The sequence below is a fragment of the Hyperoodon ampullatus genome (assembly GCF_949752795.1).
Source record: "Hyperoodon ampullatus genome assembly, chromosome: 14".
Taxonomy (NCBI): Eukaryota; Metazoa; Chordata; class Mammalia; order Artiodactyla; family Ziphiidae; genus Hyperoodon; species Hyperoodon ampullatus.
In genome coordinates, this window is record NC_136927.1 from 84,709,841 (window position 1) to 84,723,423 (window position 13,583).

The following is a 13,583-nucleotide window of genomic DNA, read 5'->3' on the forward strand; positions in this document are numbered from 1 at the left end:
GACTGTAGCATTTGCCAATTTCTGTGGTGTAAATACTCCCACCATGGCCAATCGCAAACTATGAACGTGACGTTACTGAACCTAAAACTGGCAAGAGGTGGAGACGTGGAGTGCCACTGTGTTACATAGTATTTCCACCATCCCAACGCAATCCACGTGAGTCACGTCCAGAGCATTGATCATGCTAAGATGTAATAAAATAATTAGTAAGTGATAAGCTTGGTGTATTTAGTTCCTTTTCTACTACTGACATAAAATTCACATAACATGAAAGTCACCATTTTAACTATTTTAAAGTGTACAATTCTGTGGCATTTAGTACATTATAATGTTGTGCAACTACTGACTGCATGTGGTTCCAGAACATTTTCATCACTTCCTTTCATAAAGGAAGCTCTGTTCCCAGTTAGGCATTCACGCCTCCCTCTCCCTCTCCACCCCTGGCAACCACTGTCATCTGTTTCCTGTGTGTATGAATTTTCCTCTTCTGGGTTTTTCATGTAAAAGGAATCATACAGTGTGGCCTTTTGAGACTGGCTTCTTTCACTCAGCATCATGTTTCCAAGGCACGTCCATGATGTAGCCTGTATAAATACGTCATTCCTTTTTATGGCTAAATAACATCTCATTGTACAGATAGACTGCAATTTGTTTATCCATTCATCAGTTGATGGACATCTGGGTTGTTTCCACCTTTTGGCTCTTTTGTATTGTGCAGTTATCAACATTTATGTACATGTCTTTATTTGAATACCTATTTTCAATTCTTTTGGGTATATACATAGATGTGGAATTTCTGGGTCATGTGGTAGTTCCATGTTTAACTTTTTCAGGAACAGCCAAACTGTTTTCCACAGTGGCTGCATCATTTTACATTCTCACTAGCAGTGGTTAAGTGTTCAAATTTCTCCATATCCTTACCAACATTGGTTATTTTCAGTTTATTATTATTATTAATATGCTAGTTGATGTGAAGTCATACTGTGGTTTTGATTTACATCTTCTAATGACTAATAACACTGAACATCTTTACATGTGTTTTTGGACTTTGTATATCTGCCTTGGAGAAATGTCTATTCAAGTCCTTTACTCATTTTTTAATTGAGTTCTTTGTCTTTTTGTTATTGAGTTAGAAGTGTTCTTTATATATTCTGGATTTATCATGTATACAATTTGCAAATATTTTCTCCCATTTTGTGAGTTGTCTTTTCACTTTCTTGATAGTGTCCTTTGATACACGAAAGGTTTTTTTATTTTGAAGAAGTCCAATTTATCTTTTTCTTTTAATTGCTTTTGCTTTTGGTGTCATATCTAAGAATCTAATGTCAAATCCAAGGTCATGAAGATTTACCCCGATGTTTTCTTCTAAGAGTTTTGTAGTTTTATCTCTTACATTTAGGTTTTTGATCAACCTTGAGTCAAGTTTTGTATGTGGTGTGAGGTAGGGATTCAACTTCATTCTTTTGCATGTGAATATCCAGTTGTAGTAACTTTGTTTTTAATATAATTTATCGAATTGTAAGTCTATATAATTTAACTTTTAATTATGGCCACATTTAACAACTAGCTTGCAAAATTTCTGAAAAGTTAACAATCAGCTCTTGTGAGCCAGTGTGAGCTGGTATGAGCTGCCATGACTTCTACCTTTCCCTGCTTGAACAGCCTTGCTGCTAAGGCTGGAATTTGGATTTGTTTTTCTTGAGGAGCTAAGCTGGGGATTGGTTGAAGTAGAATTCAACCAATGGAGCCCCTGGGGGATGGGCACCTGAGGGTGTAGGGTCTGGAGGCCCCCAATTCTGTAGCCATGGGCCTGTTTACATTTTCTCATTGCATCTGGCTTTCCCTCCCACAGTTGGAAGAGCATGGCTGGGTCTTTCTTGTTCCCTTACCTAGCATTTGCCCAGCTGTTACCCCTGGCTGAGAGGGAACCAATTGTGTCTCTGTCGGGTTTGGAGGGGCTTTGGAAGCCCCACCTTTGAGCAGAGACCCAAGCCTGATCTTGAAGCTAAAGAAGTGTTTTTTTTTCCTGCTGGGATGGCCAAATAAAATACAGGATGCTCAGTTACATTTTTAAAAAATTTATTTATTTATTTTTGGCTGCATTGGGTCTTCGTTGCTGCACGTGGGCTTTCTCTAGTTGTGGCAACTGGGGGCTACTCTTCATTGCTTTGCATGGGTTTCTCATTGCAGCGGCTTCTCTTGTTGCAGAGCACAGGCTCTAGGTGCGTGGGCCTCAGTAGTTGTGGCATGTGGGCTCAGTAGTTGTGGCTCATGGGCTCTAGAGCACAGGCTCAGTAGTTGTGGCGCACGGGCTTAGTTGCTCTGTGCATATGGGATCTTCCTGGACCAGGGATTGAACCTGTGTCCCCTGCATTGGCAGGTGGATTCTTAACCACTGTGCCACCAGGGAAGTCCCCTCAGTTACATTTTGATTCCAGGTAAATAATGCATAATTTTCTAGTGTAAGTAAGACCCATACAAGAATTGGGACATATATATACTAAGGAAGTATGCATTGTTTATCTGAAATTCAAATTTATCTAGGAATCTTGTATTTTCATTTGCTCAATCTAGTAAGTGTCCCCTCAGGTCAGTTTTCTTCCTTATTGTCCTCATCCAATAGCAGAGACTCAGAACTCCAGAGTGGGAAGGGCCCTAGGGAGGTGCCCATTTTACAGACCTGGAAACTGAGTCCCATCTGAGGAAAGGGACTTGCCCCAGCTCATGGAATCACTGTGGACTTTGAGGACCTTGCTGAGCTACACGATTTTTCTTTTTCATGAAGTCAGCACATTTTCTGAGTGTCTCCTCTGCACAGGGCACTGTGCTGGGTGTCGGGGGACAATGGTGACAAGCCTGCCATGTACCTGTGTGCAGGGGAAGAATCAAGAATTCCCTTTGAGAAGCAGCCGCGTAGCACAGGGAGATCAGCTCGGTGCTTTGTGACCACCTAGAGGGGTGGGATAGGGAGGATGGGAGGGAGGGAGATGCAAGAGGGAAGAGATATGGGGACACATGTATATGTATAACTGATTCACTTTGTTATAAAGCAGAAACTAACACGCCACTGTAAAGCAAGTGTACTCCAATAAAGATGTTTAAAAAAAAGATGCCCCCCCCCAAAAAAAGGATTCCCTTTGAAATATTTCTCAGCCATAAAAAGGAACGAAACTGAGTTATTTGTAGTGAGGTGGATGGACCTAGAGTCTGTCATACAGAGTGAAGTAAGTCAGAAAGAAAAACAAATACCGTGTGCTAATACATATATATGGAATCTAAAAAAAAACGGTACTGATGAACTTAGTGGCAGGGCAGGAATAAAGACGCAGATGTAGAGAACGGACTTGAGGACACGGTGTGGGGGGAAAGGGGAAGCTGGGAAGAAGTGAGAGAGAGGCATTGACATATATACATTACTAGAGTCTGTCATACAGAGTGGAGTAAGTCAGAAAGAGAAAGACAGATACCGTATGCTAACACATACATATGGAATTTAAGAGAAAAAAAATGTCATGAAGAACCTAGGGGTAAGACAGGAATAAAGACACAGACCTACTGGAGAATGGACTTGAGGATATGGGGAGGGGGAAGGGTAAACTGTGACAAAGCGAGAGAGTGGCATGGACATATATACACTACCAAATGGAAAATAGATAGCTAGTGGGAAGCCGCCGCATAGCACAGGGAGATCAGCTCGGTGCTTTGTGACCACCTAGAGGGGTGGGATAGGGAGGGTGGGAGGGAGGGAAACGCAAGAGGGAAGAGATATGGAAACATATGTATATGTATAACTGATTCACTTTGTTATCAAGCAGAAACTAACACACCATTGTAAAGCAATTATAGTCCAATAAAGATAAAAAAAAAAAAGGAGCTACAGAGCAAAAATAATAATAATAATAATAATAGATAGATAGTGGGAAGCTGCTGCATAACACAGGGAGATCAGCTCAGTGTTTTGTGATGACCTAGAGGGGTGGCCTAGGGAGGGTGGAAGGGAGGCTCAAGAGGGAGAGGATATGATGATATATGTAAACATAGAGCTGATTCACTTTGTTGTACAGCAGAAACTAACACAACATTGTAAAGCAATTATACTCCCATAAAGATGTGAAAAAAAAAGAGAATTCCCTTTGGGCGTATTAAATGAGATAGGATTGAGACAGACCTGGGTCTGAACCTTGCTTTGCCACATATCAGCTGCATGACAAGTCACTTCCACTCTCTGAGCCTCAGTTTCCCCTTTCCTTATATGGGGATAAGGGTATTTTTCTTGGGGGATTGTTGTGGCTTCAGTGGAGGTGACGAAATGCCTGATGGGGGGTAGGGAAGAGTTTACTGCATAATGAGAGAAGAGAGTTACCCATAGTAAAGTTTGGTTGTTGCTCACAGGTTGCCCGGCATCCTGGGCCACCCAGACGATGTGGGATGGAGGTGCCAGAAGTCACCTGCCCTGCCTCGCCTGCCAGGGACCAGCCAGCCTCTGCTTCTGGCCCCGCAAGGGCCCCAGGTGGGCAGGCCTCGCCTCACCTGACCCTGGGCCCCATCATCCTGCCCCCAGAGCAGGGCCTGGCCCCCACCCTCTTCCTGAAGGCCTTGCCCATCCCCCTGTACCACACCGTGCCTCCGGGGGGCCTCCAGCCGCGTGCCCCCCTCGTGTCAGGCAGCGTGGACGGGGCCAGCGTGCCCTTCATTCTCAGCCCCCTGCTGCAGCCTGAAGGGCCCGGCCCCACCCAGGTGGGGAAGCCAGCGGGCCCAGCGCTCGCCGTGAGCTTCGTGGGTGCCCTGCCCGTCCTATCACCGGGCCTGGGGCCCACGCTGGGCAGCCCTGGCAAGGTGCGCAACGCCGGCAAGTACCTGTGCCCGCACTGTGGCCGGGACTGCCTGAAGCCCAGCGTTTTGGAGAAGCACATCCGCTCCCACACGGGTGAGAGGCCCTTCCCGTGCGCCACCTGCGGCATCGCCTTTAAGACCCAGAGCAACTTGTACAAGCACAGACGGACCCAGACACACCTCAACAACTCCAGGCTGTCCTTGGAGTCGGACGGCGGGGGAAGCAGCCTCCCGGAGGAAGGGGACAAGGCCGGAGTGCCTTCTGGGACCCACGCGGCACGATCAGAGAGACCCCTTTCTCCGGGCGCCCAGGCCGCTGGGCACTGCCTGCTGCCTAAGGCACATCTGTCCCCGGTTGCCAAGAACCTGGACCTGAAGTTGGACGCTGTTGCCTGTCCAGGGTCCACGTTCGATGTCAGGGAGGCCCCTGCAGACTCTGCCCCCGGGCTCCCGCTGGCCAGCTCGCAGTCGAGGCGGAAGCTGCCCGAGCAGCGGTCCCCGACGGCCAGCAGGCCGGGCTCCGTGCTGCAGCAGCAGCAGCAGCAGCAGGTGGAGAAGCCCGGGGATGCCAAGCCCTCGGAGGGTCGGCTGCGGAAGTGCGAGAGCACTGACTCGGGCTACCTGTCCCGCTCAGACAGCGCAGAGCAGCCGCCGGCCGCCGGCAGCCCCCTGCACAGCCTGTCCGAGCACAGCGCCGAGTCCGAGGGTGAGGGAGGCCCGGGGCCCGGGCGCGCGGAGCGGGCGGCCGGCCTGGAGCTGGAAAAGAGGCGGCTGGAGGAGCGCATCGCCAGGCTCATCTCTCACAACCAGGCCGTGGTGGACGACCCCCAGCTGGCCCACGTGCGGCCCCGCAAGACGGTCCTGTCCAAGCAGGGCAGCATCGACCTGCCCATGCCCTACACCTACAAGGACTCCTTCCACTTCGACCTGCGGCCGCCGGAGCCCAGGAGGACGCCTGCCGCCCTCCGCGCCGCGCGCTCCACCTGCGCGCCCCCGGACAGGGCGCGGCCCCTCTTCTTCCACTCGGTCCCCACGCAGCTCTCCACCGGTACCGAATGTGTGCCTGTCACCAGGAGCAACTCGCTGCCCTTTGTCGAGGGCACGGGGACGTGGCCGGAGCCGCCGGACCCCCGGGACGCCTGGTCCCGGAGGCAGAGGCCTCTGAGCCCCAGGCCTGCCCCCGCCCGACTGGCCGATGTCCCTGGCGGTCACCCCCGGGCCCTGGTCAGACAGGCTGCGGTGGAGGACCTGCCGTGTCCCCCGACGGGAGACGCCTCGGCCCCGGCGGAGGACCCGGATGGAAAGAGACCGTCTGCGGGGGAGGGACAGGCCAGCCAGGGCCAGGCGGCTGGTAAGCCACGCGGCCAGAGGAGGCTGAAGATGTTCTCCCAGGAGAAGTGGCAGGTGTACGGGAAGGACACGTTCAAGAGCATCTACCAGAAGACGAAAGCCGGCCACCACGGAGGCAAGAAGGCTAGGGAGGTCCCAGCGGGCGGTGGGGTCGAGCTGGACCGTCCTCTCCAGCAGGATGCAGGGGGTGGCGGACGTGCAGCCCCCTCCCAGGACGGGAGGAGGCCCCCGGGCCCCGAGGACACTGCCGTGGAGGCCAGGCCAGCGCCTTGCGCAAGCCCACCGGCCCGGGAGGGCCTCTTGGTGACTGAGCCCCCCAAGCAGAGGGAGACAGTGGCCAGAGCCGGAGGCAGGGACCAGCCCCGTGTGCACAGGGCTGCCTCACGCCCCGCCCTCAGCTGCAGGGGACCCCTCTGCTTGGGCAGCAAGAGCACTCTGCTTCCCCCAAACGGGAGGCTGGAGCTGGGGTGTCAGCTGCTGCCGGCACCCAGTCCTCCCAAAGGAGGTGACCTAGAGGCTCCCAGGCGGGGTCTGCCGGACCCCAAGCTGGAAGGTGGCACCCGGGGTGGCGGAGGGGACGCCAAGGAGACCTGTCAGCAGGCCCACGTGGTCCCGAGCCGGCCGGGCGGGAGCTCCGGGGAGCCCCAGCCCACAGAGGACAAGCTCCCCTCGGAGAGGAAGAAGCTGAAGGTGGAGGCGCTAAGCTGCCAGGAGCCCCTGGGAGCAGGAGGAGAGACCCCGGGGGGCCCCATGCAGGCTGCCTCCCCGCCCCCTCAGAAACAGGACAGTGACCCGGGGGAAAAGCCAGGGGGGCTGCCTGGAGGTGGCAACTGCATAGCAAGGGTCAGGGCTGGGGCCCTGAGGCGGGCAGGGCCTCGGGACACGGAGCCTCGGCCGCGTGCTACAGCTGCAGCCCCCGGGTGTCCCTCCCAGCTGGTCTCGCAGCCTCGGGCCCCCAGTGTCCTCGCTGCCCCAGTGGACGTGGCCTTCCCCCCACAATACCTCCTCAAGTTACCCCAGGGAGAGACCCGTCACTCGCCGCTCGTCCCCCAGAAGCCGGACCAAGGCCGGGGCCTTCTCTGCAGGAGAGGGGGACCTGAGGAACGGGCATCCTTTATGGAGTCAGGGCTGGAGGCACCCCTGCTTCCCAGCCCAACCTCAGGCCAGGCCCCTGGTGGAGCAGACAGCTTCAGGGAGGACCCCAGCTTGTCCATGCCGTGCGACAGGAGAAAGGGGGTGCAGGGAGAGGAGAAAGGAGGCTTGGACACTGGCACCCCAGCAGCTGGGGTCCCCAGGGGGGCAGCCTCCTTCCCGCCCACGCCAACGTGTGACTCTTTGAGGAGTGGGACCCATGACACCCCACAAGTCTGCAGCAGCAACACTTGGGCGCGGGCCAGGCCCTCTGGGGGCGTCCTCCATCCCTGGGAATGCACTGGGGAGCTGGGAAGGCCTCCCGAGAGTGCCCCGCGGGGCCCTCCTTCAGGGCCACTAGCTGGGCTCAGTGCCGGTTGCTCCCGCCAGCCCGGCCCCTCCCTCTCGGCCCTCCCACCCCCGGGCTGGCCTGAGCTGGCCTCGTGTGCGCCCGTGGAGACCCCCGGGAGCTGCAGGGCCCAGGGGCCTTTCCCCTCGCTGAGGGCTGAGCCCCGGCTCATATGGTGTTGCCTGAGCCGCAGCCTCCCTCTGCCGCTGGAGCAGAAGGAAAAGGACGCTTCCATGCACCTGGCGCTGCATTTCCCTGCTGGCAGCCACCTGGGTGAGGGTCCTGACGCCCAGCCGGCCAGCAAAGCAGTGTCTGGAGGATGGACCAGGAAAAGCCCTGGAGGAGGAGGGCAGATGCAGACATTGAAGGTAACACCCAGCTTTGTCCCAGGGCCCTGGGGGCTGAGGGAGGATGCTTGGCAGGCAGGACTTGTAGCGATGGAGGAAAAGTATGAAGCCATCCTGTGTAGCATCTGCTGTCCATTATAACATCTTCTTAGCCTGCTCCCAAGGGAGAGAAAAAAGGTGCAACATGTAAAATAAAACGAAAGAAAATCATGAAAAAAGTAGTTTCAAAGGACAGAATGACTGTACCCAAGACTCCGGGTGAGATTTTCCATAACTAGACGTAAACCTTAACGCTGAGCTTCCTGGTAGCAGAGGCAAACGGTAAAAATGAAACGCTGGTCAGGGGAGCTTATAAATCAGAAACCCTTTTTGAGAGATAGACTCCAGACAAAACCTCTTAAAAGGAGATAGTTATCATACCAGGGACTCCAGAGAGAATAGCTGCTATGGTCAGATTCAACTTACCCCTGAGTTTCCTGGGAGCAGTGGCAAAACGGGAAAGGAGCTGGGTGCTCTAAAGAGTTCTCACTGGTGATTAAATAAATGTATAGTCCCATCTTTTTTTGGGGGGGGGGAGGGCCGTGCCTCGCGGCATGCGGGATCTTATTTCCCCACCAGGAATCAAACCTGCACCCCCTGCCTTGGAAGCGCAGAGTCTTAACCGCTGGACCGCCAGGGAAGTCCCTGTAGTCCCATCCTGAGAGCGACTCCATGCATCTGGATTGTATAATTGAGGGTGTTGTCCTGCTCTGGGATGTCCTGGGCCAGGGGGACTGAAGAGGATCCTGCAGCCTCAGTTGTAACTTAATCGTGTGGAACAACAGGGTCTGTGTCCCAGAGCTTGAAGGCTGTTCTCATGGTAACACTGCCTTCATCCCGAGAGTGGGGGGTTAAGAAAGAATGTGCTGGGCCTGAGAGAGGGCGAATCCAAGGCCCAGCTTAGCCTCCTTCCTCCACAAGGCCATCAGGTACTGGGTGTGGGCATTCCTGGAGGAGGGAAAGGAGCTGGCCGCGGTGTTCCCTAGACCTCCAGTCATCACCAAAGGTCTGGGCTTTTTCTTCTGTGGATCCAGCCCAGGCAGGATTCCAGAAGGTTCTGCCCAGCAATGCGCAGACCATTTGGCAATGCAGCATTTCGATGCCCGATTTCCCCAGACAGGCATCCTGTCTGCAGAGAGAGAACCCTTCTGTGTTGTTCCCACCATGAGGGCTGTGAGCAATATGACGCCAGCGTGCCTGGTATTTTCAGCTCTCCGACCCAACAGCCCCAGGGATGCCATCCCAGGACTGGATGTCTGAGCCAGAACGGAAGAAAGGATGGCCTCATAGGAGGACAAAGATGCCTCGTGGGAGCAGCAAGCAGAAACAACTGAGCATCCGCTCGAGAAGGTAGGGTGTGTGGCCACCTCTGTCATTTCCCCGTGTGCCCACAGTGTCAGGAACTGCAAACTGCGATTTCAATAAACCCCCAAGGAAAACTTCACAAGGGATTCAAAAGGCATCTCTGTGTTCCAGGGAGAGAGAGAGTGACAGAGTCCTGGTTAGGAACTGGGGTCTAGAGTTTCATGGTTAAAGGACTCAATGTGTTTCCCCATCAGTCTACCGGCTGTGTGTTTTTCAGTGGTGCCTTTTTTAAGGCCAGGCATCCAGCAAATATTCGAAATAACTGAGTTGAAAACACATCCATCCAGTTTAAGTCCTGAAGAGAGAGCATGTTAATTATTTACAGCTTTTATTGCTTTTTTAATTATGCAAGTGATGCATGTCCTTTGCAGAAAAATTAGAAAATACAGATGAGTGAGGAGAAGACAATAAAACATCCTAGTGATCTCACCACTCGGAGACAATCACGTTTAGGTGTATGCCCTTCTAGGCTTTTCTCCGTGATCTGTGCACGTACATAATCTCCTGACTGCAAATGCGGGGTGGGGGTGGGCAGATGGATTTTAAAACCCCTCTTTCATCGCGTCACTCTGATTGTCTCGCTCCTTTGCTCAAAACCCTTCAGGTTGCCCACTGTGTACCCTCCTCCCTCCAACACCCCGGCCCCCCGCCCCGCAAAGCTTTTCGGTCCCATTTTCCCATGGTCGCCCCCCTCCCTCTCAGTGTGATGTCATATGGTCCCAGCCCTTGCCTATTCTCTATCTGACACTCTATTTACACTCTGAACCCAGATCCCCAAGGTTCTCCTGCACCCTCAATCTCCCCTTCCTAGAATGCCTGGCCTTCTCCTATTGTCAGTGTTTGGTCCAGACATAGGCATTTGTCGAGCGGCCACACAAATTCCTAATGCTTGCCTACAGCTGCTCAGGCTCTCACTGGCCAGAGATGACATACCCTCTTCTGAGGCCCCTGGACCCCCTTTCACTTGTCTGCCAGGACCACGTTTCCAGAGCTGGCATCGCTGAGGGCTTGCTGTGTGCCAGGCACAGCATTTTTCTCTCGAGGAAACTGAGACACACAGAGAAGTCAGGCAACTTCCCCAAGGACCCGGATCTGAACCAGCGAGCCTTACTCCAGAGCCCAAGTGCCAAACAGCAGCTTGCCCCAGTGCTCCCAGCCCGTAATGGACATGAGGGTCACCTAGGGTTTTCTGGAGGTTTCTTGTGATGCTGGGTCAAATTCAGTGGGTCTGGGTTGGGGCCTGAGATTCTGTATCTCTAACATGCTCCCCGGTGATGCTGAGGATGCTGGTCCAGTGAGCTAGCTTGGAGAGCAATGCTTTACATCACCCAAACCACAGCCCGGGAGCTCAGGGATATTGGCATGTGGCTTTGCTCCCACAAAGCACTAAACTACATCTGAGTGACAGCTGGCAAACCTGAAGTCTCCAGGCCTCAGTCAGAGTCCCGGGAGATGTGGGGAGGGGGAGAAAGGTGGGGTGCCTCATTTACAGTTCCCTCCTTCCCAACCCTGGAACTTGACTGTTTCGACAGACATTCATTGTGCACCTGCTAGGTGCCAGGTGTCTACACGTGGAGGCCGTTGGGGAAACATTCCCAAATAAGGCTGATGGTCCCAGGCTGGTCCTCCGAGAGGCCTGGAGATGTCTCTCCAGGATGCCTTGCAAACCCATCAGCAGCCCTGGGGCCAAACAGCCCATGTAAGAATCTTATTTGGGCTGCAACATTGTTGAAAGTTTTGACGCTTAGTATCCAAATAATAAATATCAGGAGATTTCACATATAAACCTGGATTTCGGCTTCTCTTAAAATATCTGAAGCTCTGAAGATATTGGGCCTGTCTTCTTGCAGGGTAGCAGCTGGCTGGGGCTGAGCAGCAGCTATGCCTGTGGACAGTGCCTGTGCTCTGCAGCCTGCCTCAGTCCCCACTTCTCCCTAGTGTCTTTTTTTCCCTTTTTTTTTTCTTTTTAGTTTTTTTTTTTTTTGGCTGTGTTGGGTCTCCATTTCTGTGCAAGGGCTTTCTCTAGTTGTGGCAAGTGGGGGCCACTCTTCATCGTGGTGCGCGGGCCTCTCACTGTCGTGGCCTCTCTTGTTGCGGAGCACAGGCTCCAGACGCGCAGGCTCAGTAGTTGTGGCTCAGAGGCCTAGTTGCTCCGTGGCATGTGGGATCTTCCCAGACCAGGGCTCAAACCCGTGTCCCCTGCATCGGCAGGCAGATTCTCAACCACTGCGCCACCAGGGAAGCCCTAGGTTTTTTTTTTTAATTGAAGTATAGTTGATTAACAATATTGTGTTAGTTTCAGGTGTACAGCACAGAGATTCATTATACACACACACATTCTTTTTCAGACTCTTTTCCCTTATAGATTACTACAAAATATTGAGTATGGTTCCCTGTGCTCTACAGTAGGTCCTTGTTGTTTATCTATTTTATACATGGTAGCTTGTATCTACTAATCCCAAGCTCCTAATTTATCCCTGCCCCCGCCACCCGCCTTTCCCCTTTGGTAACCATATGTTTGTTTTCTATGTGTGTTTGTTTCCATCCATGGATTCATACCTTACAAATCAATGTATCCACTAATATATAATATTGTTTGGTGTCTTTAAAAATATATATATATATCTATATATATCACACTGTTAAGAAAAAATATATATATATATATATACATCTCACACTGAATTTATCATCCTTCAGTTTGATTTTTAAACTCCATATTGTGTTTTTGAAAATCTAGCCTTGTTTGGTACAGACAGATAAAATTCATGCATCTTAATTGCTGTAGAGTATTCTATCCCATGGAAATAACACACTGTATTTTCCATTCCCCTATTTATGGACATTTAAATCATTTCCAGTTTTTTGTGTGTGTGTGCTAACTTTGCAATGAACATGCTTATACGTGCCTCCTTAGACACAACGTGAGAAGTTTTCTAAGAAATATACCTAAAATGGAATTACTGGGTTATAAGATAATCACATTTTCAACTTTACAAGTTATTACCAAATCACTGTCTGGAGTGCTTGTGTCACTGTAGGTTTCCTCCAGCTAACAGTGAGAGTCTACCCTGCTCCCATATTCTTACTTATGTTTGTTAGGAGCAGATTTTTAATGTTTTGCCCACCCAGAACTTGTAGGATTGTGTATATATCCTAGATTTGCATAAATTCTTTGCCTGTTATATATACTGCAGATTTTTTTTTTTTTTTTTTTTTTTTCGGTACGCGGGCCTCTCACTGCTGTGGCCTCTCCCGTTGCAGAGCACAGGCTCCGGACGCGCAGGCTCAGCGGCCATGGCTCACGGGCCCAGCCGCTCCGCAGCATGTGGGATCTTCCCGGACCGGGGCACGAACCCGTGTCCCCTGCATCGGCAGGCGGACTCTCAACCACTGTGCCACCAGGGAAACCCTGCAGATATTTTTCCAGGTCTATTATCTGACTTTTTAAGCCCATTCATTTATATTTACCCGCATAATTGCAAATATCTTGCCTCTTCATTCCTTTTGGCATGTCGGACCTTCCTTCTGGGATTGTTTTCTTCTGTCTGAAGTATATTCTTTGGAATTTCCTTTAGAGAAGAAAAATCTCAGTTTTTATTAGCCTGAAAGTGCATGTATTTCATCCTTGTTGTTGAAAACTATTTTTTCTGGGTACACAGTTTTGGGTTGACAGTTATTTCCTCTCAGTCCATCAAAGTTGTTATTGCATCATCACTTGGCTTCTATCTTGTGGTGAGAAGTCAGCTAGAAGTCTACTCATCTGTCTTTTGAAGGTCTCTTATCTCTGGCTACTTTCAAGATCTTCTTTGGTGTTCCATACTTTTACTTTGATGTATCCAGGTACACGTCACTTTAATTTATTCCATTAGGAATCCATTGGGCTTCTATAATTTCTGGATTGATGTCTACCTGGAAAATTCTCAGCCATTGTTCTTCAGATGTTGCCTCCATCCCAGTCTCCCTCCTCTTTGGAACATTGAAATATGCATCTTAGATCTGTCTTTCATGTCTCTTAACCTCTATTTTCAACAACTTTGTCTCTCCCTGCTATAATCTAGATATTTTGTTTGGATGTATCTTTAAAATGTTACTAATTTTCTTAATCCACTGAGTGTTTTTTTCAAAGCACTATTGACATATATTGAATTTTAATATTATTAATCATA

General features: G+C 51.1%; 1 protein-coding gene across 1 annotated transcript in view; it reads left to right on the forward strand.

The window, feature by feature from the left end:
- Window positions 1-4,428: 4,428 nt before the first annotated feature.
- The window catches only part of ZNF831 (zinc finger protein 831), a gene marked incomplete at both ends in the record, with an annotated part of 71,728 nt that continues 62,573 nt past the window's right edge, over window positions 4,429-13,583 (forward strand). The window contains 2 exons of the mRNA XM_079720105.1: window positions 4,429-8,031; window positions 9,260-9,399. Of these exons, the coding sequence (XP_079576231.1) occupies window positions 4,429-8,031; window positions 9,260-9,399 (3,743 nt within the window). The remainder of the gene's footprint in view (window positions 8,032-9,259; window positions 9,400-13,583) is intronic.